Source organism: Schistocerca serialis, chromosome 6, assembly GCF_023864345.2.
Source record: "Schistocerca serialis cubense isolate TAMUIC-IGC-003099 chromosome 6, iqSchSeri2.2, whole genome shotgun sequence".
NCBI classification, from domain to species: domain Eukaryota; kingdom Metazoa; phylum Arthropoda; class Insecta; order Orthoptera; family Acrididae; genus Schistocerca; species Schistocerca serialis.
In genome coordinates this window covers 366,723,686-366,751,417 of record NC_064643.1, presented here as the reverse complement: position 1 = coordinate 366,751,417, position 27,732 = coordinate 366,723,686, and the positions used below count along the sequence as shown (strand labels likewise).

The window sequence follows — 27,732 nt, the reverse complement described above, 5'->3', positions numbered from 1 at the left end:
CCTGGATCACAAAGAGAATTACACATTCATGCAAAAAAGAGCAAAATTTGTTGGGGTTAGACTGTCTAAGGGCACAACAAAAATTTGTCATTATAAAATGCACTGTAAGACCTTGAATAGTTGATAAAAATCAAAACCATTATAGTATGAACAATAAATTGATAACTCTAATAATAAGATGAAGACTTGATTAGATGGTCGCTGGGGAAGAACAAAACAACTTTATAAGTATTCAATATCAAACATGAAGGAAATCTTGTATGCAATCCTGGAAACATGGCCAATATTTTCAACAAACACTTCTTGTCAGTGCCAGGCCAAATAGGCTGCAAGGGTTCAGTTAATCAAGTCTTAACTCTTATGCAAATTACTATTTCCAGAAATATCAGTAAAATTTATGTTAGCCTTGTCACAGTATCTGAAATCGAAACAACAATCACCACTCTGAAAAATAAAGATTACACTGGAGTAGATAATATTTCTAACAATTTGTTGAAACAGTGCTGTGCTTCTATAAGTGATGACCTTAACCACATTCAATGCATCCTTAACCAAGAAACTGTGCCTGCCAGGTTCTACAATCTATAAATAACAAAATGGCAACAAGAGGATTATTATGTGATTTATCAAAAACGTTTGACACTTCAAACCATTAAGTATTATTACAGAAAAGTAATCTTTTAGAATAAGTGGTGTATCAAATAGGCAGCTACAGTCATACCCAAAAGAGTGGAAGCGGAAAGTAATATTAAACTTTATAGATGGTTTTTTATTGATGGTCTAGCTACATCAGAGTGAAAGGGCATCAAATGGACTGCTACAGCAATCCATTCTTGGTCTTTTACTGTTCCATATTTGTGAATGTCTCACCATAGTATACTAGATTACAGAGCAATTTTACCATTTTTGCAGAAGACACCAATGTTATGATTAATGGTCATAAATGTGAAAATCTTCAAGTAACTATTGAGTTGGTGTATATGTTTGTGGCAATTTTACATACATTTAATAAACACAGCATACCACTTAACAGAGACTAGTCATTAATAATATATTTCCCTTTGATATTTACAACAATGGGTAACTTTCTGATTCTGTGACTGTAAAAATCCCATGGTTTTGAGGCAAAGAACTCGTTGAGCCACATTCGGAGTGCATTTTCATCCTGAAAGAAAGTTCCTTAAAGACTGTTTGATTGAGTGGAAAAGGTGAAAATCTTAGGGCACAAAACCAAGTGAATAAGGTGGATGTGGAATGACTTCCCAAACCACTTCCTGTATAATATTTTTCGTCAGTCTACCACAATGTGGATTGGCAGTATTGTGGAGCAGCATCATTTCACACAGTCTACCTGGTCATTGTTCTTGGATTGTGTCTGCAAGATGTCTCAGTTGTTGACAATAAATGTCAGCAGTGATCGTTACACCTCAGGGAAGCAATTCGTAGCACACACCACCATTGGTGCCCCATCAGATCCTTAACATTATCTTTTGTGGATGCGAGCAGGTCTCTGTACAGGGAGTTGCTGCTTTGTTTGGACTCAACCATTCTGTTCTTTTCTTTAGGTAAGCATAATGACACAATTTCTTGTCATCAGTAACAATACAGGGTAGGTATGGTTGATACTGATCATGAACCAGTTGATGACGAGCATGCAGAGATTCACCTTGCAGACAGTCGATGAACAATGACCACCTGCTGGTTTTCTTGATTTTGACTTACTGGATGCAGAACCTATACACCAAGTGTTTGAAACTTTCCCATTGCATTCATCACACTTGCCAGTTCTTGAATACACGGATGTGAATCATTGTTAATGCGTATAAACAGTCTTCTTCAAACCTCGACGGTCTTCCTCAATGTGGAGAGTCAACAATGTCAAAACAATTCTTCTTAAAATAAGAAAACAATTTGTGTGCTGTGTTCTATCCAATGGCATTATCCCCATACACAGTCCAAATACTTCTGGCTGCCTCCACTGCTGTCATCCCTCTATTGAACTCAAACAGAAGAACGTTGGAAATGTTCTGACTTCTCCACGTGGCTCCATTTTCTAGCACCCACAGCTCCATTCAGTATCTCAAAATGACAAAATGTAAATTCAAATTGCAGCATTGAACTACAAATAAAAAATAACGATCGGTAAATAAATCCTTAACAACTGAAATACCAACATACAAAACAAAACCCCTACGAACTTATATGCCAATCTAATATTAACAATATTTTCATCAATTTAGTAAAATGTTTTAGTGTCATGGACTCTTGTTAAAGCAGAAACTGAGGAAGAGAGAACTGTTAAGTGTGCCACACAGACAATAGAGTTGAAACACCGAAGTTCCTGGGTGTTATGATTCATTCCAGAGTAAACTGGTCTCATCGTTTAATAAGCTTCACCAGAGATTCAGCTTATCGATTTTTGCCATACATATTATCTCTCAGATTCGGAATTTGAACACTATTACGTGGTGCACTATGCATACTTCCATGCTCTAATAACATGTCGACTTATATTTGGGGAAACCAGTCATTAGTAAATAAAATATTCTTGGCCCAAAAATGTGTTGTAAGCATAATGAGTGATGTAGACAGTAGATGTACTTGTCCAAATCATTATCAGAAATTAAACATTCTAATTCCTGCTTCTCAATTTGTATTTTATCTTATGTGTTTCATCAATAAAAATTCTGAGTTATGTAAAAGTAACAGTGAATACCATGAATACAGTAGTAGGAGGAAATGATTGCAAAAATCTTATGATTTTGCAGAATGGAGTGTAGTACTATGGCACAAAAGTTTATAATGCTCGTCCTTCAGGTATTAAATGTAAGTTTTATAACAAGTCCATTTTTAGGGATCCTCTGAGGCAGTTTCTTCTGGAAAGGTCATTTAAAGACAAGGTGTTCATAAAGTTTGGGAACACTTTCAATTACTTATTGCACAAGAACCGAACATTGTACAGATATCATATATATGTCATTTTGAAGAGAAACCGTGAAAGTTTTTTCATGTGTACTGCCACAGCCTAGTTTGGTAATTTGGCGATAGTCAAGCCTAGTCCAAACATGGCGAGTTCAGGTGCAGAGCAAGCTTTCTATGTGTTGGAGTTTGACAAAAACAAGTGTGCTAAAGCTGTTCAATGGATGTTTAGAACCAAGTACAGCAAGAAGCCACCAACAAGGAAGGCCATCTACCATTGGCCCAACAAATTCATTACGATGGGTTGCTTGTGCCCAGCAAAGAGAAGCGGACGTCCCAGTGTGAGCGAAGTGAATGTGGAGTGCGTATGAGAGACATTCATACTGTATGGAGTCCAAAGAAACAGGTGTGTCATGCATCCCATGAACTCAAAATGGCTCCAATGACAGTGGAAAGTCCTGCGACAGAAGCTGTCTGTGAAACCATTGAAATTGGAGCTAGTGCAGAAGTTCAATGATGACAACAAAGACAAGCGTTTTGAGTTTTGTTCGCAGCTGCAACAATTGAATGAGGATGGGGAGGGCATTGTTTATCGCTTAACTATTAGTGACGAAGACTCTTTTCACACTAATGGGAAAGTGAACAGGCATAATTGTCAAATCTGGGGTACAAAGCATCCACACGAATGCATTGAATGTGAGTGTGATTCCCCAAAGATAAATGTTTTTTGTGCCTTGTCACGTGGGAAACTGCACGGGCCATTCTTCTTCGCATCAGTAGTCGCTGGATATTCCTACTTGGACATGTTGCAGCAATGGCTGATGCTTCAAATGGAATCCGACTCTCCATTCATCTTTCAGCAGGATGGGGCTCCACCCCATTTTCATTGTGAAGTTCGTGAGTAACTGAACACGGAGCTGCTGCATCAATGGATCGGCCGTGCTGCAGAAGGGGGACAGCTGTTTCATGAAATGGCCTCCCCGATCTCATTCAGTGTGACTTTTCTGTGGGGACACATTAAAGATCTGGTGTATGTACCACCTCTACCATTTGATGTAGCAGAGCTCCAGGAGAGAATACGGGAAGTGACTGCCACAGTCAATGATGCCATACTAGGATGGGTATGGCAAGAATTTAATTACCTTATTGACATCTGCTGGGTCACTAATGGTTCGCGTATCAAATGTTTGTATAAAAAAAAAAAAAAAAAAAAAATTTGGAGTTTCTCTTCAAAATGCAATATGTATGACATCTGTGCAATGTTTAGTTCTTGTGCAATAAATAGTTGAAAGTGTTCCAAGACTTTATGTACACCCTGTGTATGTGTGATGTTATGTAATGCAAGATTGAATGATAATCTACTTACTTTTTATTATTTTTAACTTGCAGGTATAACTTTGTAAACATGATCTTTTATTACTTTTGTATTTTTAGGATTCCGTACCTCAGTCGGTAAAAATAGGGGCCCTATAGGATTGCTATGTTGCCATTTTTCTCAGGAATGGGAAGACATATCAAATGGAAATTTATAGCACATACTAGGGTCTACTGTCCCTTGGCAGTGTAAAAACTTTTGTCAAAAGATATGGTCATTTATGTCATTTGATTCTTGCAAACTCACTCATCAGTACATATTGGTTACTTCTGTCTGACTGAGAATCATGAAATTTGGCAAGCAGGAAGGTTTCAGAGTAAAAATAAAGAGAAAAATCTGAAAACTTAATTTGTTCATACATTGCATGAAAAAAAAAAATTATATTTGTTACCCACCTTTCCATCTGTTAAAACCCCATTTTCTCAAGAACTACAATAGCAAATACGAAATTACACAAAAATTTAAATCTAAAATTAAAACATTCTCAAATGTCTTGGAATTCCCAATACCAATATCTTGCCAGTATCAATACTGATAACAGGCAGAAACCATCAAGATTCTCAATTCCTTGGATGGATGAACTATCTATATACATAATTAAGTTCATATGGAATCGTCAGAGTGTCAGACCTACTTGCACTTGACGTACTTTTTCCAACATTACTATCTATGTATTGCTTTGTTTAGAGAAATCACATAAATTGTAATATAAATGTAAAAAACAATAAAAAAATTGACACCCTCTATATCCTTGTGAGTTTATCACAAATGGAGCAACAGACAGAGAAACAAATAAATGGATAAAATGAGTGCTTATCAATGCAGACTGATGTTGGACATGCAAGTGACTGTGCTCGAGCACTAGGTGGAGTGGCAAGTACCAGTCCACAATCAGTGACAACTGGCTGCTCGATGTAGGTTCAGGACCAATCTAGTTAAACAAAACCTTACAGCCTATTCATTGGCCAGGATAAATGTCATTGTATTGTTAAGAAGAAAAAAAGATCACAGCAATAGTTTCTAAATACTGCAATCTATTACACTGGGAGTACAGTTGCATGGGACCCACCCAGAGAGTTTTTGGCAGCTAGGAAGAGCCCAGTTGCTACTGTATTATGTAATGGGAGCTCCACTTCAGCACAGACATGGCTTTAAAAATTTGTTGTGTTCACTTTGGTTGACTTTACTGTTTTCTGGAGATTAAGTGACCATATACACAGTAAAGTCACTGCTACGCACTGCAGGAAATTGCAACATATGATTATTCTCTTCAGAAAAAATTTATACTTCCATTTGTACTTGTTTTTTGCTTCTTTTCTTTGCTTGATAGCGAAGAAAGATACGCCTTGGAATGAATAGACTTCTTTCATTTGGAAAAAAATTTAACATTTGGTATTAATTTAAACAGTTTCCGCTCCTTACTATGATAAATTAGCATTTCACCTTCTCTTTACACATCATTTCAGTTATCACTGGACCAGTATCAATACAAAATCTGCACTCTGTCTTTTGACAGGCAAACGAGTGTGAAGATTTTCTTCATATTGCTTTAAAAAAGTTGTTTACAAAGAATAATGATTTCATTCATTTCACATAAGATCATAGAATGTCTTTACAAAGTGGGTACCATCTGCTCCCACTTATCCACAGTCGGCTAAAAGGCTGTGTTGTCTAGTACTCCCAAGGTTCTCCACAAATGTAAAAGATGTGATTTGTGACAACACAGTATCATCAAAAGAAAAAAAACATTTGCATAAATGTTTGAATTGTAAATATCATAAATGCATTAAAATGAAGATTTCCTTGGCTTTGGTTAGGTGGAAAAGATGGCAGCATCATCAGAACTAATTTTTTATACTAAACATGGTGCAACCAGTGCCAACTGGGCTGCAGTTTTTTGGAGACCACAGAGTAGTCACTGAAAGTGGATGTAGAAATTTTTGTTCTACAAATAATAAAGTTTACAGCCATTCCAACTCCAAGTGTAAGTTGGATTTTATCCCTGTTGCATCCATGATAGCAAGTTGAGATACCTCACATGGAGAAATAAAGAAACCATCGTAACCATTTTCACTTTTGGGTGGCAGTGTAATTGCCTCGCATTTAGAAGGAAGACATTTTAATCTCTTTTGTGAAACATTAGGAGGACCATGCTTGTCCAAGTAACTGCCATAGTACTGGTCTCACCAGCAGATGACTAACTGATAGCATGTCTCACTAATAGTGAATAGTGTTTTATTCATCTCATAACATACAATTTCTAATCATATGATTAGAGTACAGGAGACACGCCAAAAAATGGATAACACAACTTCGGCCTAATTGGTACAAAGAATTTTAACATTAATATATACTTTTATTTTTCTTTCCTCCCTTTTGTGAAGAACAGCTACATTTACACACAAAACTATATGTAAATTTATCTTGCTCGTCGCCGGCCGGAGTGACCGAGCAGTTCTAGGCGCTACAGTCTGGAACCGCGCGACCACTACGGTCGCAGGTTTGAATCCTGCCCCGGGCATGGATGTGTGTAATGTCCTTAGGTTAGTTAGGTTTAAGTAGTTCTAAATTCTAGGGGACTGATGGCCTCAGAAGTTAAGTCCCATAGTGCTCAGAGCCATTTTGTTCATTCATCCTTCATGAACTCCTCAACAGTGTAGTAGCAGCATTTGACGAGTATATCATATAGCTTTGTTTTCAGCGTCTCTAGGTTCATAATCAGAACATTCTTTCCTTTTAGCTTGTTATGAATTTTCATTCCCATATACTGAGGAGACTGTGCATATAGGTTTAAGTGATGAGTGGGAAGCATAAAATTGTTTTTGTTTCTCGTGTTATACGTGTGTTTGTAACAGTTTTTCTCGAATAACTCTAAATTGCTCTGTAGAAAGATGATATTATCATAGATGTATGAGGAGGGAACTGTTTATAACTATTGTTTTTCAAATAGTGGTATTGCTTGAATTTCCCCAAAAATAACACCATACCTTACAACTGACTGAAAGTAGCTGTGGCATGCAATTTTCCTTGTATTCATGTTTGTTGCACCAGCTGATATTTGCATAGCAAATGCAAAGCTACATAATTTGTTTAACAGGTAGTCAACATGTTTATTCCAATTTAAATTTTTATCTAGATTTAACCCTAAAAACTTCACAGAATCCACTTCTTCTGTATCCTGATTTTTAGAGTTATTTTAATTTCTTGGGGCTTTGACTGTTTTGTTCTGAATTGGACCATGTGGGTTTTAGGGATGTTCAATCTTAATCCATTCAGTTGGAGCCATGTTTCTAGTTTGTTCATTGTGTTTATTATGTAGAGAGGGATGTTTTCTGGCTCCTGGTTTTCAATTAATACAGATGTGTCATCTGCAAATAAAATCGATGGAGCACTTATATTTTTCGGTAAATCGTTAACATAGAACAAAAACAAAATAGGTCCTAGAATTGAGCCGTGAGGGACACCTTGGGCTACTGTTTTCCATTTTGAATAGTAATTTGCTGCATTTGATGAGACAATCAGTCTTTGTTTCCTATTTGATAAGTATGAAGTAAGCCAATTTAGAACATTACCCTTGATCCCATACTTGACAAGCTTATAGATGAGCAGTGCATGATTTACAGAGTCAAAGGCTTTTGTGAGATCACAAAAGATTCCTGCAACTTTATTATGATGTCTAATGATGTGCTGATCTTGTCGATAAACTTGTTAATTGCATCAATAGTACTTTTGCCATGCTGGAAACCAAATTGGTTTTCCATAATAATATCATATTTCTCCATAAAATTTTGATTCTGCATAGCAGCAGCATTTTCAAAGATTTTTGATAGGACTGGAAGGAGGGAGATGGGACAATAATTCCCCATATCCTCTCTTGACCCTTTTTTTAGCAACGGTTTTACTTCTGCATACTTCAGCACCTCTGGGAAGCTTCCTTGTTCAAAGGATTGGTTTATTATTTTAGATAGTGGGTATCCTATTATTTGACACATAAATTTAAGGACTTTTGCTGGTATTCCATCCCAACCTGCAGAGTTTTTGTTTTTTAGTTTTAATATAATTATTCTACATCTATTGTTGAAACTGTTTAGAATTTTGTGAGGCATTCAGAATTATTATTTTGTCCAAAGGGACATACATTGTTCTCATAATCTGCAACATTAACCTCTGGTTTCACTACATTAATGAAGAACTCATTGAAGCATTCTGAAATTTGAGCCGGATTTACAATGATCTCATCTTCAAGCTTAATTGTACTAATTCCATGTCTAGAGGCTTTGATACCTAATACGTGTTTTACAACTGACCACACTGCCTTTGATTTATTCTCATGTTTTAAGATTAATTTATTATTTGACATTTGCTTTGCTGCCTTGACAACTTTCTTAAATGTACTTTTGTATCGTTTAACATATTCAATAAATTCAATTTTTTAATTCTGTCATAGTTCCTTTCTTAGACTGGAGACTTTTATACCTTTTAGTGATCCATTTTTTGTCATTTTAATAAAATAAGTTTTTTTTTTCACTGAAAACACTTAGAAAATCCCTTAGAAATGCTTCAAAATTTGCTGTGCATGAAATATTTTTATCAAAGTGCCATTCTGTCTCCTTCAGCTTATCGTGGAATAGAGTCAAAGTTTCTTGGTTGAAGATCCTTTTTACATAAACTTTTTTACATAGGACTTCTCTACCTGCTCTGGGTAGCTCAATGAACAATTTTGAATGATCAGAAATTCCTAGATCTAGACAAAATATACATCCATCTTCAAATACATAATTCGTTAAAATATTGTCAATGCATGTAGCTGACTGAGCATTTTCTCTTGTAGATTCAGAAAAATTTAATTCGAAGCCATATTTTTTTATTAAGTCTGTAAATTTTGATACCTCACATGTTTCATTCAACACATTGATGTTGAAATCAGCAGCAACTACAATTTTTTTCCTCTTTTCTTACTGAGATATTCTAACAAACTCTGAAATTTACGTAGGAAATGCTCAGTTGTCACCTTCCCTGGGATTCTATAAATTGATATTATAACAACATTTAAGTCCTTTAACTCTAACATAGCAACCCTCAAAAATACACTCTTCATTAAAACAATTGAAGTCACATCTTACATGGTAATCTAAATCAGAATGAATGAGTATGCATGAACCTCCTCGTGACGTATTTATCGTACAAAAGCTGGTAGCTACCTTAAAATTTTCAATTTTATTTAAGATTTTTATGGTATCACTACTAAGCCAGTGTTCATTTAAACAAATTACTTTAACATTTAGAAATTCAGATAAAAAAAACTTGTAGCTCATCTAACTTAGAGCTTTTGTCACATGAGTATTCAGCACTTAAACCATTTATATTACAATGCCTTATATAGTTACTACTAGGATTATCAATTTTATTTTTTAAAGACCTAATATTTAATAATGAGCCATCCTCACAAAAGGGTAGGAGCTTAAAGACTGGCTTTCTTTATTTTGACAATATATGAAAAGGATAGATTGCTGCTCACAGTACAGATGACATATTGAGTCACAGACAGACACAACAAAGAGATGCTATACATTTAAGCTTTTGGCCAAAAGGCCTTCTTCTAAAGTACAAAACACAGACATTGAGGCAAGCACTACTCACATTACACATGACCACTGTCTGGTCACTGAGGTGGGATCAACAGAGGTGAGTAGAAATCTACCATTGTCTAATATTTTCATTATTCTATGCTGGATTTCCTCTGTAAAATTCCCATACTTGCAGGATTTGAAGGTCAGTGCCCAGACATATGGTGCATTTCTCTAAAACACTCAAGTAAATCGACATTGAAAATGTGAGTGCTGTTGACTCTTGATCATTTTAAGCATCATTAAAATAGTGCCACTCATAAGTGTGTGCTAAGCATTCCACTTGTAATTTGTAAGGTTATTAGTTCGATTCTTGATAGACACAACTTTCTAAATACTATATTTATTAGGAAACCTAAATGATTAACAAATATTGTATGACAATTTTTAATGAAAAAAGTTGCATCTATTGAAAACAAAACCAGAAACTTCATGTTTGAAGGCCAAGAACTACACAGCTGCATGCTCATTAAAATAGTTTATAACCTGACACTCCTGTCAGTAGCTATACAACTGGCTGTCTTATAAAGTATCACAGTAAGAACCCACGTGGTACTATTTGAGGCCATATTATCTCAGGCATTTCCATGGATGAAGCTTCTGAGGAAGTCTTTACAACTTTATACAGCCCCCTCCACATATTATTTAAAATATTGTCTCTGTGACATTGTCTGACCACTTTTAACAAGAGATCCTTCATGGCTTTTTTTGATTTTTTTTGCTATCACCATAAATCATATAACATCTACAATAAGAAGCCTCTTTGGTTATTTGCAGACAATGTCTTTGTCTTCTTTTCTTCTACCAGCATAACAATAGTAATCTGTCAGTTGCAACTGACAGCTAAGAAGCTTGAAGAAAGGATGGAAAAGAAAGCTTTCAAGTACTGAAACAAAAAATATGTTTGTGTTCTATTGTTCACATTTTCAAACTGAGGATGAAGTTCAGTGTTCTAACTTAAAGAAAAAAAAATATTGAAGTTTGTGTGTCTCGCATTTGATTTTAATTAAGCTTATGTGATGTCCACGTTTAACAACCAGAAATTACAGTCTCTGTGAGCTTCAAATATTAAGTGTGTTTGTCCAAGCCTGTCTGCTCTAGTTTTACGTAACATTTGTGCAGTCTTGTTTCTGTGTGCGTGGTTAATTGGTATACCACACTATCTTATTTAAAAGTATTAGGAGTTTGGTGCTGTTTGACGGAATTAGTCTGGCCGCCTCTACTTTTGGAACCAGTCTTACTCGCAGCCTGTTTCTGATGCAGGAAAACCACCACATTGTTTGAGGTGGTGATGCCTCATAATACAGCATGGCTATAAAATACTGTCCATGCTAAAGATACTGTCATACTACATCATTGCAATTCCACCAATAGAATAACTCTGCAATTGCCGGTGAACAATGATGACTTTCAGTATTCATATGAGAGATAGCCTCATAATAGATGCGGAATTATTTTAGACTTATTAAATAAAGAAAATCTGTGCTTTAAATTATTTTTTTAAGTCTATTTCACAGTGTTTTAGACTTCTTGAAATGTACAGAAAAAAATCTTTTCTGCTTTAATTCCATTAGTGCCCAACAGACAAAATGACCCACAAGATGCAGGACACATTTCACTTGCTTCTGCAGCAAGGGAAACATCTCTGATTCTACTGGGTAGCAAGAGCTTGTGAGAATTTGAGGAAAGGAGTGGCAAGTAGACAGAAACTAATGAGGCCTGCATTAATCACCATGCGACTTTCTGCTACAGGTTATCTTTCTGTTGAGTCAGAGAATTATGCAACTGTGGGAGGAGGAATGGTTGGCACTGGAGTACTACAACCTATGCTCATTGAAGCCAACTTGTTGGCTGCTGTGTACCTCAAACTGTTCTAGTTGTGGCAGCCAAACTTCTACTACTACTTCTTCTTCTTCTTTTTTATCTTTATTTATTTATGCATTTTTCTGGTAATATTTTCTTAGATTATTGAGTTGTATATAAAGTATCAGAAACACCTCACATGTTGAAATCAGACTGAGATTCTCTGGACTCAGGATCATTGCTCCCTGAGGTTTGAATAATTCTCTCATTTTGTTGAAAAGTTAATAATGTAATTATCAAAGCTTAGTCTTTAATGGTATCTAGATGGAGACCATTCTAAGCTATTCACAATAATAGGAAGGTTTATAAAATGTGTTATGTCAACAAATAAATTCGAATTGACTGTGCAAATTTAGACTGATGTGCCACTGAACAGGTTGCTCTCCATTTTAGACATGGCGTCTTACACCATTTTGAGTGGCCTCCCACCACCTCCCAAAACTGTGGTGCTTGTGACATAATTTATACAATAGCTACCTTTTTTTTCATTTTGTTGTCTTACTGTGTAGAAATGAAATATTAGTGGTCTAAAGTTAAATTAGATATCATACTGCCCTAAACAACCATTGTCTGCATAATTACTGCCTAGATACTTTTGAATTATTGCGTCAGCAGTAAATTATAGTTGCCAATCTTTTGTACTATTCTTTGTCTACGTCATGATCAGTATGAATAAATATTGTAAACAATAGTGTATGTAGAATGTACTCCAGAAAAATTACTACTGTTTGGTTTTTCAGTTTTCAGACGACATTAGTCTGCATATACACTCATTTTATCATTCATGCTATACTGATTATTCAGCAGCATTGTGTCATTATTAATTACTGTACACTTACAATAATTTCTTTTTCATTCCTTGCAGGTGAAGATCAACCGCCATCATATAGTGAAGCATGTGGCATGCAACTTCCAAACAAACCGTTTTATAAATAATAAATTATTGACTTGCAAGTTTAATTTACATAGGTATTGTTGGTATGTTGTTTGAAGGGAGAACATTTTCATATGTTCTGCCATTCATTGAAGTGACCAGTATTTTGTCATCAAGCTATTAAGTTCTTATTTGTGTATCACATAATTAAAAAGGTACCTATGCAGCGTAACCACAGTATTCCAATTAAGAAAAATTCTGTGTTTTACCTGGTTCACATTGCATCGCTGTTCTAAGTTAGTAATGTAACTGCTGTAGGAAAAACATTATGCACAACCTGAAATATTCCACATCTGCAAATAATGTTACATAGACAAATATTTTGACATGGAATTAGCCTACCCAAAATACTACACTTACCACCAAAAATAGTATTTGATAGTTCAGTCAACGTGCACAATATTCTAGGCCATGCCTATGCCAGCCCTGCTTCCATTCCTGTACTACCTGAGTCATTTTCCTGTGATTGACTTACATGAGAGACTTCTTTCATACATACATCCGATGCCTCATAGTGTAGTCCAGTTACAGGTATTTCCTACCTTATGAAGAGTATTTACAAGTAACCAGGTCATTTATGAGATCAATATTTTTAAACTTATTCCAGCATTACATGTAAGGCTGACAACCAGCTGCCTGCCTCCATAACTGGCCACCACCAAACTGTGGCTAATTGTAAACCCAGCCACCCACTTGATGAATCTACTGCCCACCATGACATCAATTACTGCATTACCACACCTTTGGACCCACTACATACATTACCAGCTCCTCTGAAGGTAACAGTTGAGAACAATCTCTCCAGCATATCCTCTGTTATCTCAATCCCATGGATCTAAACGTCTGCTAGTGCCCTTCCCATATCTATGACCTTACTGAATTTTTCCTCTTTTCTTTCCGTACACTGCTCTCCTGCTCCTCTAAATTTTATACTTAAATTTCTCTACTCACTCCCCCTTCCCCCCTCCCTGTTAATGTTCAGTGAACGTCCCTTTCTCAGTCCACACTTTAGTATAGTAGCTCCTTGCTAATCTGTCCTCCACGCATCCGGGAGCATGGTCAGAATGGAAAAAAAGAAGGTTGGATCTGACCCATTACATCACAGTACTGCACGATTTTAATTTTCGACTGGAAATACTGTCTGAAATATTGTTCTGTGTTGAAATAGTAACAAAACTAAAGGAAAATGTTGACACACTAAAAAATCTTGCATGAAAGTATAATGTATATTATTGCCAGTACTGTAAAATATGCCTGTATCGTACAGTAAGATATTGATACTGTGAGCAAAAGTGTGACTTCTGTAGATACTTTATTACCATACTACATTGAGACAACTGATTTAAACTGAACTGTATACAATATGAAACATCACACAGTAAAACGTGTTCTATTCTTAAGCAGGATGAAAAAAAAAAAGTCTAAAATGTTCTTTTGCTTAGCAGATGACAACCTTGATAGTGTTGCAGTTCTCAGACATCCCCAAAATGTCTACTGGAATAGATGAGCTTTGCTCGATGAATTGGAAGACTATATCAAATGCGTTTTTAATACCTGTATGTGATACTCAAGCTGTAGGTTCATTATCATTGTCATCTTTCTCATTCTCATTGGTTGTTTAGTTACAGCATCAATGATTTCTTCTTCTTCTTCTTCTTCTTCTTCTTCTTCTTCTTCCTCTTCCATTGACATTGCATCCCAGGATGGGACTTGACAGCAACCAACACTGTCAGTGTCTTCTCCAGCCCCATCACTCCATCCCAACCTCTGTTGTGCTCTAGCTCTTCTTCCTCCAGGTGCACTGCAGCAGGCTTTACTTGTGGGATCCATCTTATTGAGTCTTATTACATCTCCAGCCCATCTCAATCTACACAACTTTAGTGTGTGTAGTCTGGCTTCAGCTGCGAGAGACTGTGGTCATAAGTGTGTGAGTTGTGTTTGCGGATGCTCTCATTCCTTCATCTTCTTCAGCTCCCATTTTCATACACAGGGCCAGAGATTCTCCTCAGTATATTTCTTTCATTTGATCTCAGTCTATTTTCACCCTGCTTTGTAATCGTCCACATTTCTGAACCATACACAAGTACTGGGCGTATCAGCATTTTATAGAGTCGGAACTGAGTCTCTCATGATAGAAGCTTGGATTTAATATGTCACAGCATTCTAAAATAAAATCAATTAGAAGGACTTTGCAGTCCATAATTTCAGTTGATGTACTGCCATTTGCTTCTATCTTTGGGGCCAGATTTGTGAAACATTCCACTTGCTCTTAAGTTATTCCATCAAGGGTTAGTGTGGGCTGTGAGAGTTTATTTGTACCATTGTACATATACTTGGTCTTTCCTTCATTAATTTTGAGGCCCATCTTCTCTGCTCTCAGTTTTAGAGCTGAGAAGGCACCTTGTAGATCTCTAAATGTTCTATTCATTAGGTTCAAATCATCTGCATACTCAACAGTAGTACGGAGTTATAGTAGATAGTACCTCTTGTCTAGACACCCAATTCATGCACTTAGCCCAGTTTGTATGGGAAACTGGGGTGATAGCCTAGACTGCACTCGCACAGTACACAGGGGATGACTTAGGGTGGCCTCTCAAATGCATCAACTTCTCAGGCGCCCAAAATTCCTGTATTGCCTCATAAAGTTTAGCCTGGTTTATTGTGCCATATGCAGATTTGAAATCAATAAAAAGATGGTGCACACCAACATTACATTCGTTGGTCTTTTCTACTATTTGCAGGAGAGTAAATATCTGGTTCACAGTTAACTTTCCTGCTCTGAATCAACGCTAATAATGTCCAATAATGTTTTTTGCTGTGAGAGAAAGTCTACTAAACAAGATTTTGACAGTACTTTATTTGCAATATGTTATGCCTCTGTAGATGTCACATTTGAACATATCTCCTTTCTTGTGTTTCAAACACACTGTCCCTAATAAAATTTTCTCCGGCTTCCAGTCACGTCCAGTGGTTTAAAATCCACAAGCTTTTGGCCGAGTTCTCCTCGGCCATTGTCAAGTGGTAACATGGCCGAGGAGAACTGGGCTTAAAGCTAATGTATTTTAAACTACTGGACATGACTTGAAGCCCGAGAAAATTTTATCAGTATATGTCACTGTGAAGCTATGCATTTGTATACACTGTCCATAAATTCCATATTTCTGGCAACTCTTCCCCCCCCCTCCCCCCCCCCCCCCTTCAGCTAAGGCACAAAATCTTGTATATCCTGCAATTAAACTCAGCTCCTCTGGCTTTCAATAGTTCTGATGTTATATTAGCAGTCCCTGGTGCTTTATTGTTCTTCAATGAGGCAATTGCTTTGTGTACTGCTCCTTGTGAGAGGGGAGGTGGCCTCATCCTCTTTTTCTGGGTGCATTATTACCTCTTCGACAGGGGGCTCTGGAGCATCCGATAGTTCACTAAAATATTCTACTCAATGTTCCAATATCTCTTGGTCATCAGCTAGTAATTCCTCATTTTTACTTTTACATATATTAATACATGGCTTAAAAGTTCTTCTTTCACTGTTAATTATCTGATAGAATTTTCTGACATTATTTGTTTTTCCAAATGTCTCCAGTCCTTCAATCTGCTTTCTTTCCCATTCCCTTTGCTTTTTATGATGCAGTTATGCAGCTTCTTCTCTTCTTTCCTTTTATCTTGATAATTTCTTACTCCTAACGTATATATGATTTCTAAAGCATTTTCCTATACGCCAGGTTTTTCTTATGACTTATCCTCTTGCGATTTTCATCAAACCAGGAATTCATTGGTTGTTTTTCTTCTTTCCCTAGCACTTTTTGTGCTGCCTTAATGTCTGTGTCCCTGCAAGCACTCCATTCCTGATCCAGAGTATCACTTACAATAGGAGTGTATAGTGCAAGATTCTGAGTAATCTTCTCAGAGTATGTTTTAGCAATGTCTTCATTTTTCAGTTTTGATACCATGTACTTTCTTTAAGATGTTCCTTTCACTTTCTTTGCATTAGATATCTGAGCTCTTAGTTTTGCAGTTACAAGGTGTTGGTCTGAATCCATGTTAACTCCTCTGTAGGTATGTACATCTAGTAAGTTCGAGAAATGCCTATTGTCGGTAATTACATGATCATTTTGGTTGAAGGTATGTTGATGAAGGCTACACCATATTGCTTTATGGATCTTTTGTGTGGGAATGTAGTGCAACCTACAGCCATGTTATGTGATAGTGCAAACTGAATGACTCGGTGTCCATTATCATTTGCATACTCATGAAGGCTATGCTTTCCCATCGCGAAATGCTAATGATCTTTTCCAGTTTGTGCATTGAGGTCTCCCATAATTATTTTAACATCATGCTCAGAGCATCTGTCATAGGCTCCCTCAAGGTTCTCATAGAAGGGATCTTTATCCTGATCATCTGCTGCTTCTGTAGCTGCATGTACGCTGATCAACGAACAGTTTGCAAATCGGGTCTTCAGTCTCTTGTGAGATTCTAGATGTTATTCTAATAAATCCACCCACTATATGTTTAAATTTTTGTCTTACTGTGAACCCTGTGCCAGATTTGTGGTTGCTCTTTGGACAATGGTAGAAAATTATCCAGCTTTCCATATCAAGCACTCTGTGTGCATCCTGCCCAACACTGAAGGTGCCTCTGACAGGTGCCCTGGGAGGGACATCAATGATCTGGTCAGCAGTTAATTCTACTTCTATTGTACAGTCAACATCTGCTGTAGTGATCCACTCAAGTCATTTGCCTGCATGTCTGGTTGTAAAGACAGCATCACGTCTTTACATTTAGTTGGTGTCATTAGTTTTATGTGCTTTAATATGTAAGAACAACACTGTCAGTAATTTATAAAATAAGTGCTCGTGCAATAACACTTATTGATCAAGTCAGAAACAAGTTATTTCATGTTAAAACTGCTTGAACTATCACACCTAGCAGCGACCAGCTGACTACTGATACATATCGCAAACGATGAGTCACTGACAAGTCCTGTAGCAACGGCCCGTGTACATTAAGCTCCAGATACTGGTTGGTTGAACTAAGTGGAGAGTCAAACCATCCAAGGTCAAATTAGTGAGGTTCTGCTGCACTGTCACTAAGAGCCATATTTGCCCCTTCTATTATGCTTGCTATCACCACTTCACGCAATACGTTTTACTCACTCAGGTGCAACATGCTTTTCCTCTTTGCCCACTGTCATCAGCTTGAGCAACCGCTCGTAAAACGCTTTTTGTGTGTGTGTGTGTGTGTGTGTGTGTGTGTGTGTGTGTGTGTGTGTGTGTTTAAAAAAAAAAAAAAAAAAAAAAAAAAAGCAGCAGTAGCCTTAAAGCTAAAGGTAGTAAAATGGTTGGTAGCAATTTCTTATGTTCTTTATTTTACAGTATATTAAAAATTTTCTTTTCATATTATGTTACTGCTACCCTTCTTGTAGTTACCACAAAGTAAAGCTCCTATACTGAGTACTCAGTTGTTCAAAGTGATTACCAGTGCATGGCACACACAATTTTACCGTGCACTCTCAAATATCCCTGTTATCCATTATACATTGAGACAGTTTATACTGTAGTTTCATACACTAACGACTTCATGTAACCTCATTATTGAAACCGAGTCATTTTATTGAGTACTGCAATGTTTTAAACCCTGCGTGGAAACTACAGTACTTACTTAGGTCTTGTATTGGAAAATATAACACTGTTTGCCGTATACTGGGTACTACAATAGAAGTTTACATTACTAAATATTGGCAAACAACACTTGTAAATTGAGAAATATGCTTCAGAATAACATGGATATTTATACTTATACAGTGTGTCCCTGGAATAATAGCCAATATTCAAGGATATGACAGAGATGACCATTCAGAGCAAAACAGTGCCATAAACACGGGCTCTAAATTGCATACCTTACGAGCTCTGAGCACTTGTTAAGTTGGTAGAGCACGTACTCATGAGGGGTAAAGATCCCAGGTTTGAGTCCTGGTCAGGCACACAGCTTTAATCTGCCAGGAAGTTTCACAGTACCTCTTTGAATCATATCAAATCTGTTGAGTTGAGATAAAAACCAAGTATTAAAAATGTAAATTGCACTTCAGATCAAAATTCTAAAACACACGCAGTTCTCACGACTACCAATAATAACATCATATGTAGATTTTTGTGACACTGAAACAATATTAAAAAACTGGAAAAGTTGTGTTCAAGGGAAAAGATGACATTGAAGTGTAATTTCAGATTCTGGAGTATCACAGCAATCACCAAGCTCAAATTCCTCAAACAGCTAAAAACGGAAATACTAAATTATATTTATACAGAATATGATAATTTAGAAGAAATGGAGACATTGTATGAAAGTTAACATCATCTGTTTAATATTTAACAAACAAATTGAGAGATTATTAGTGGTCTGCCTTAAGAAGCTAAAATGTGAAAATTGTTTTTGGACCAAGTGCAACATGTTTCTCACAGAAAGGAGGAGGACAGAGTCGCTGATGAGATGTGTTAGGGTACAGGCATATTATGTAAATTCTTCTCAAGTTATAGTGTTTCACAATTTTAGTTCTTGTATTTCGGCTGAAATACTTCTAAGGTATAAGCTGAGCAAGAAACCTAAATAAATCATGAAGAGTATTGAAACAGAGTCGTTGATGAGATGTGTTAGGATACAGGCATATTATGTAAATTCTTCTCAAGTTATAGTGTTTCACAATTTTAGTTCTTGTATTTCGGCTGAAATACTTCTAAGGTATAAGCTGAGCAAGAAACCTAAATAAATCATGAAGAGTATTGAATCTTAACAGCTGGGGTTTTCTTTATGCTAATTAAATCCATTATGAGTTCTTCCAAAGATGTGAGTGTGAGCTTAGAGATACTAACTATGCAGTTTCAACTTGTATGGGATCATTGAGAACAAAGCTAAGTATCCTGTAAATATTTGTTTTTTTGAACAGAAACAGAACTTGTAATGCTGAGCTTAATGTCAGATGTGGTGGAACATGCTAATTCCAGTGGAGATATCGAGCAGTGATTACATTACAAGAGGTAAAACTCTAACAGTATGGCACCAAATCTTGAATGAACACCAGGTAATGTGCAGTGTTCGGATGAGATAATAATTAAAGTTGACCTTCTACAGTTCCAGTCCACAAGTTGATGGAAGATTGTTGCTGGTGGTTTGAAACAAGTGTAGCATATCAATTTTCATCACCCATGACATGGCTGTTGTAGCAGCTGATAACTTCATCTCAGTTGAGCACACAATTCAAACTACAGGAAGTTCCGCACTGCTGTAGTGGTCTGAATAATCCACTGACAGAACTGAACTCTGGCTTCAAAATCAGTAGGCCTCATTGTCTGCGTAATTGTTTATGATATGATTGTAATTGTAATGGCTGCTTCACTAGTATTCCCCACACTGTTTTCTTTGAAGTGCACTTGTTGACTTTGAGTTACTGATAAATCTTCTCCCACCTTTTCCAAAACCATCCCAGATACCACTGTGCAATCAGTTCTTTGTCAAGAACCTTGGCCAGCTCACTGAGGGTTTAACAAGGTTGTTCCTATCCGCAGTAATAAATTTCTCCCAATTAGGATGACACTTATAGTGAATTTTTTTGCTGAACATGTATTCTGCTTTCCTGACACTCGATCTTGCTGCACCATACATTAAAGCATGTATGCAATTTACTGTAATGAGCGATGGTCTGCAATTGATAATCAATCAGAACTGCAAACAGTAAAATCTTCCCCTTGGACACATCACAAATGCCTATGAATTGTTTTTTAAGGTTTTGCAGCATCACTAACACCAGTGGAGGACTTAGTTATTTTACAATTAATTTGTGACATCAATATCAGCATTCTCTCTTGTTAAAAGTTAGATAAGTTGACAAGAGCTCCACCATTTGTTCTGTTTTTGTGACTGGATTATCATTGATGTTACTGTAGTTTAAAAAATCAGTGAAGAGTCAAGAAGCCTTTGTTACATTAAATAAAAGCTTAGTTTCTCTGCTTTAATGGTGTATGAAGTTTCCATTTCAATAATGTGTGCAATATGATTGTAAATTTTACTCCAACAATGGTTCTGGCCCAAGGAGTATAAATGTATATAAGCACTGCATTAGTGCCAATTAGATGATCTAAAACTCGTGTGTGACGAATATGAAATATTTGCCATTACCAGCCGAGTATCTTTATGCAACACATTTAGAAAGCATTAATTGACACTGAGCTGCATTCATGAATTTCACAGGAAAGAAAACATGTTCTTTTAACAACAGGGATGATGGAGAATAGACAAAGCATTGAGAAATGGAATATACTGAATTATGCTTCCTGGTCGTACCAAATGAAAATGATTTCAACGGATTCTGATCCATGGACTACAATAGAACCTGGTGAGAGTGCATCATTTGGTGATAAAAAAGCATATACAGACTGTCCCACTTGCAAGGGGTCCCAGGAAAGATAGTTCTAAACATCATGATGAAAGAAGATACGAAAACAGGTTAAGGTAAGGCGCTAGCAAAAATCTTACTTTCCACATGCCATAAGCAGCAAATGTCCATAAAAAATCTGAGAATTCCAAAAACAGAATGCGAGGAACTTAAAAAATTAAATGCCCCAGATGCCTGCAAATTTTGCACTGTGTAACTTAGATGGAAATTATGTATGCTAAAAATGAAGTATTGTGAATTTATGAAAAATTCTCTAGGACTGATAAACAAAACTGTAGCAGACTATGGAAACATTGGTGACAAAACTGAAGATGGATATCAAGCAATAACGAATGGAATGCAGGGCAGGTTTGTGCAGTTTGCCAGATAATTAAGTGTGGTACAATTAAGAGGCATCTGCTTACTGAAGATGGTAGGAGTTATGAATATAATGAAGATAAATATTCTGTAATGTCCTTGAAAGCTAATATTGGTAATCAAAGGTAGTTACCATCTTGGACACAGAAAGACAGAAAGTATGGAGCAACAGGAAGTTTTGGATAAAATATGATGTCGCCAGGTCATGTCATATGCTTTACGTAAGTCAAAAAAGACGGCAACCAGATGGCGTCTGGAAAAGGCTGTTTGGATGGCAGACTCGAGGGACACATTGTGGTAGACCACCCCTGGTGGAAGCCACCCTGACATGGAGCCAGTAGGCCACGCGACTCAAGGACCCAACCCAACTGCCGACACACCATATATTCCAGCAGCTTATAAAGAAAGTTGGTGAGACTGATGGGCCAGTAGCTATCCTTATCAAGCAGGTTTTGGCTGGGTTTGAGCACCGGAATGATGGTTCTCTCCTGCCATTGCAATGGAAAGACGCCATCGCATCAAATCCGGTTGAAGATGGTGAGGAGATATTGCTTGTAGTCAGACAAGAGATGTTTGATCATCTGACTGTGGATCCAATCCAGCCCAGGAGCTGTGTTGGGGCAATGTGCAAGGGCACTGAGGAGCTCCCACTCCGTAAATGGGGCGTTATAGGGTTCATTGTGGGGGGAGTTCTCTGATGCAGAGGCTTGAGCATAGTGCTCAGCAAAGTGCTCAGCAATCATGTTTTGCGTCGGTAGATAACACGCCATTTATGTTAATGCCAGGGACACCTGTTGGGGTCTGGTACCCAAAAAGACGTGTGATCATCCAGACTTGGGAAGGTGTCATATGGCACACCCAATGGTCGACACGTACCTCTCCTGTTTCTGTCGTTTTATAATCTGCTGAACGCGGGCACGGAGCCGCTTAAAGGCTATTAGGTGCTCTAGGGAAGGGTGTCACTTATGTTGCTGTAGAGCTCACCGACGCTCTTTAATTGCCTCAACGACTTCCAGCGACCACCAAGGGACTGTGTTTCACCATAGCACCCTAGGAACGGGGGATCGGCGTTTTCCGTTGCAGAAATGATCATTGTAGTGACCTGCTCAACGACAACATCGATGGCACCATCTGGGGGAGATTCAGCAGTGACAGCAGAGGTGAAGGCTTCCCAGTCTGCCCATCTGGGTAGGCGTCCATGGGCAAGATGCCGGGGGAGTGACAGGAAGATGGGGAAGTGGTTACTACCACACAGGTCATCGTGTGCTCTCCAGTGGATAGATGAGAGAAGGCCAGGGCTACAAACCGAGAGATCAGTGGCTGAATATGTGCCGTGTGCTACGATGAAATGTGTGGGGGCACCTGAATTTAAGAGGCAGAGGTTGAGTTATGACAGTAAATTTTTGACCTCCCTACCCCGGCCAGTAAGCATGGCACCACCTGAAAAGGCGTTATGCACATTAAAACCTCCCAAATGTAGGAAAGGTTTAGGGAGTTGATCAATCAGTGCAGCCAATATGTTCAGGGGCACTGCACCATCTGGAGGAAGATATACATTGCAAACAGTTATTTCCTGCATCATCCTTATCCTGACAGCCACGGCTTCATGAGGGGTTAACAATTATGTGCTCATAACCTCATTGACAAACCACTGAAGTTCACATACTACCACTGTAGCATAATAAACCGTACTCAGATTAATGAGTTTGGGAGGATCCTTAATGCAGCATATCATTGAAACAACATGTTTTCATAATGTATTTGTATAAATATGAAGAACATCAAGAATGGCATGTTAAATTCAGAGGCAGTGGGCTCATTCTGACGCTGATCGTTGGTGGGAGAAGGAAAGTGATGTCACAAAATTGAAGCATTTCTAACTTTTGTGGCATGACATTTTTCCCTTGCTCTCATATATTCACAAAACTTGCCTGTTTATTCCAGTAACTGAGGACAGAGTGTACAGTAATCGCCATGTTATTTTCTAGACAGATATAGCTTATTTACTTGCATTCGGTGTCCATTTTATAGCAAATGTCACACTGCGACACTCGCCTCCAAGCACAGAGGTATTGAGGTATCTATGCCACTCTTGGAAATTAAAGCCTAACCTGCTTCATTCGTGGAATAGATTCTAACCTAACCTAACCTCCTTGACCCTGCCACAAACTGACGAAGGAGATCGGACACACTGTGACCATGCTGTTGACTGATGTTTTTGGGTGAACTCTTGTGACAGCGTCGGACAACGGTTGTTGGTACCACTCGAGCACAGCCTTAAAGCTGAACCACTTTGCCCACATTGAAGTTAGACACGATCCAAAGATCACCAAAGTGCTTCGTCTGCCTTTTCATTTAGCAATTGTTTCTTATTATGCTTGTTATTAATACTTTTGAAATGATGGAATGCTAGCACATTATTGAGAGATGCTTAACTAGCAAGGGCACAAAAGATCCCCATTAGATACCTTCTGAGATTTAATTCACTAAGAGTTTCACCTGTTTGGCTAAATATACCTCTCTCTGTGAAGAATGCCTTACGAAAGCCCAACTGTGTAAATGTGCGGAAGCCATTTTGTGTCATAAGGCCATAAATCCTATCAGAAACTACTCTCTCAAACAGCTTCGAGAACACTAGCAGCACAGAGATGGGCTGATAATTTGGTATATTCCTTGCCCAAATTTTGTGAATGGGAATCATTCTTGCATGTTTTAGTCTGTCTGGAAAAATCCCAGTTTTCATTGACTGATAACATAAATAGCATAATATGTGATTGATTAAGTCTGCATATGATTTTAGAATCTTATTTGATATACTATCAAATCCAGAAGATCCAGAAAGTTTTAAGTAATTTTATGACTATTTTTTTTTTTCAATTTCCTTAGGAGTTGTGCTTTTGAAATGCAGTGCTGTATTTGGTGTGATTTAGCAGCTCTGTGGCTTCTGTGGGAGGCTGTTTATTATGATTCATATTCTTTCACCTACAGTGAGAAAAAATTTATTGAAGTCAGAGGCTATAAATTTTTGATTATTCTTGTCTGAACCACTACCAGAGGACTGTGGAGACCTGTTTATTCAGAATTTATGTTCCTGTTAGTGTCACTTTTTATGATGTTCCATATGGTTCTTACTTTATTAGTTGACTTTCTGATTTTCTCTGCATAAAGCATTTGTTTGGCCGTCCTGATTACACATGTTAGAGTTTTTTTTTTTTTTTTACCTTCACTGTTAGGTTTGTACTAACCCTTTGTTCTATATACAGGTCTCTCTCTCTCTAGCACATGATATTTTGATGCCAGCTGTTATCTACTCTTTCTTTCCGCAACGGGTTGATTTCATTTTAATCTATCTTTGGGAGAAGCAGGCTTCAAAATGTTTGAGAAATAAGTCCAGGTATGAAGTGAATTTCTCAATTGTTGTAGCTGCCTGGTACACTTCCTCTCATTGTTCAGAGTGTAAACTGTTTCTAAACAAGTTAGTAGATTCCGTATTTATTATTGTAACATGTTTAACCTGGGTGTGATCATTTACTGTTTTTGTACTAGTGAGTTTTAAGGTTGTGAGCTGACCATCATGATCAAACAGACCATTTATTATGGCTTGTGTTTTTACGTTATTGTAATTTTTGCGGACTAGGAACAGATTATCAATCAAGGTCTTGGTGTGCCCATGTACACTTGTTGAGAGTGAAACTGTTGGGGGTAGATTGAAAGTTGAGCACAATGATTCCAGTTGTTTATGACTGTTACTATTAGTGTAGCTTTCAAAGTGCTATTCAATACAGTACTGAGCTACATCTGTGGTTTGTGATCTAAGAGTACAGTGCATATAAATTGCGACCCCACCTTGCTGTAAATTGGTCTTGCAGTAGTAATAAACAATTGTATAACTATTTAAATGTATTTAATTAATTTCTGTAGCTTCTAGGCGATGTTCAGTTAGGCATAGCACATCAGCAATAGTTTTATCAGTGTCAGCTGTTTCTTGAGGAGAAATCAGTCATTCTTCTTCTTTATTTAAAAGGCTTCTTATATTTTGGTGAAATATTTTTAAACTGTTCAAGTAATCTATTGTAATTCCAACAGACTTCATGACGTTAGATTTGACATGAGCTAAATTATTATTAATGGGTACAACATTTACTGTGTAACTTTCCCTATTCTCTAGCCTAAAAAACACTTTCTTTGATTGTTAACCACTACAGGAATGTGCTGTAGTGGCAAACAATCACTATTTCTCTTTTTTTTTATGGGAAACACAACATTTTTTAAAACTTCTCTTGCATCTGAAATGGGAGAATTACAATGACTAATTTTCACATGTAGGATGCTGCTGCTATGCGTTTATCTGTTTCCTTGAATGATGTATCCCCCACTACTAATGTTCATTTTATATAGGCCTGATGCAGGCATCGTATAATTCCTGAACCATGATCGGATGTGAACGATGGACACTATACGTCTCTGGAAAGCTATAGTGTGCTCATATCACACAGAGCAAGTGTTTTACAGAAGTAGTTTTTTCAGTTTTACAATTTGATAACATAGTTTATCGTAGAGAAACCAGGAAGAAGGATATATGTCGTGCGCTTGAAAAATATTTCTCACGATAGAATATTAACAACGCTACATTCCATATGATTGATAGGTCGGAAATGCAGGCGATCTAACATTATAGCCTGTTTTAAGTGCAGAACGTTGTAGCCTTAGGAGTGTGTGTGTTTATGTTCTCTTATACCAATACCTTCCCTGTACCGATCCTAGACTCTAGAACAATACTTCAGAGTTGATATATGTAAAAATGCGCCGAACTCCATTCGTCTGGAGCTCTGTCACATATAAAAATCATTTGTTTCTTGTTCTTAACTGTCTGCTATTACATCACAGCACTTTGAAATACGTTACTATACATCGATAAGGAATGCTAAGCCCCTTGAAATGGTCGCATCTTGAGAAATCTCGTGCACTTGGACAGGTTAGGACTCGGAAAGCTCCATTCATTCACGATACGTGGAGTGTAGCTGTCTTCTTCTGGTTGGTTGCAGAGTAATTCGCTAATGGTGCTGCAGGGCAGGTTGGTCAATGGCAGTGTGAGGAGGGTCTTTCACTCTCTAATTTTATCTGAAGACAGCGAGAATGCTCTGTGACTCCCATATGCAGAGAGATAGATCATAAATTAAACACTATGCTCAAGGTGATAGAATTATGCGGAGCGCTGTCTGGTATACTTTGATGATTTATGTGTTCGAGAATTAACACTGAATGGACGTACTGCACAGTCATCTATCCATGTTCACAATGATACTCACAAAGTGTAGAGGAGGTGGTTTAACTATGATACTGAAATTGGGGAAACAGGCTGTCACATCATTGGCCGGTGTTGAAGTTACTGTAAAATTGCTAAAATTGTTCTCGCTATCAACTGTGATACTCATTATTAGAGTACATCAATGGTGTCTTTTCCGTACCATCCATGGACTGGCACACTGTTGGTTACCACATAATGATTGATTGATATTTCTTGTTTGAGTTGGGAGAAAAGGTTTTGGTGGATGGACAGCACCTTCTGGGGTGGATAGCGCTGAAACACTGATCACGTTCATGAGTGCAATATGAGGAATCAGTCGAAGGGAACGCGGAGCCATCAGCTACTCCGTCATTGTGAGAGACGAGTCTAAATGTAGAGCTCGTGAATCACCTTCGGACTGCGGTTTGGAAACCCATGCCGATGCTGTAAAACTCTTCCAGTTTGCTTATGTTGTAACTGTCTTTTGTTTAAAATCAGCCGATGTGTGGCGTGTTATGCTATCCGCCGTAAGAATCTGATTTACACCGTGCAACATCTAGTTTCCTGCGAAAGGCCATGGATCAGAACTTCTTAATGTCAGTTTAGAACCTGGCACGGGTCTCAAAGTTGTGGCAGAAAAAAGGAAATGTTTGACATTGTACAAAAGCGCATAAGAAAACAGTGTTCGAAACAACTATAAGGATCAGTGGGAGCGTCTCCTGCAATTTAGTATAGTCTGTGGGATACGATCATTCGCCTAGAGTATAGGTGATCAAACTTTAAAGTGGTTTCTGCAAAGCCTGTATTTGTATAGGATCATGCCATAGAGGCAGCAGCTGTAGCAGCAGCATTTTGAGCTGTAAATTCGATGAGAGACTGGGTATACCGTTAGGAATGCTTGGATGGCTGCACACTGTGCTATTCTGC

General features: G+C 37.5%; 1 protein-coding gene across 1 annotated transcript in view; it reads left to right on the top strand.

The window, feature by feature from the left end:
* LOC126483876 (uncharacterized) overlaps positions 1–14,109 on the top strand; it is a 100,218-nt gene extending 86,109 nt beyond the window's left edge. The window contains exon 5 of the mRNA XM_050107124.1: positions 12,650–14,109. Within this exon, the coding sequence (XP_049963081.1) occupies positions 12,650–12,720 (71 nt within the window). The 3' untranslated portion in view covers positions 12,721–14,109. The remainder of the gene's footprint in view (positions 1–12,649) is intronic.
* The last annotated feature ends 13,623 nt before the right edge of the window (positions 14,110–27,732 follow it).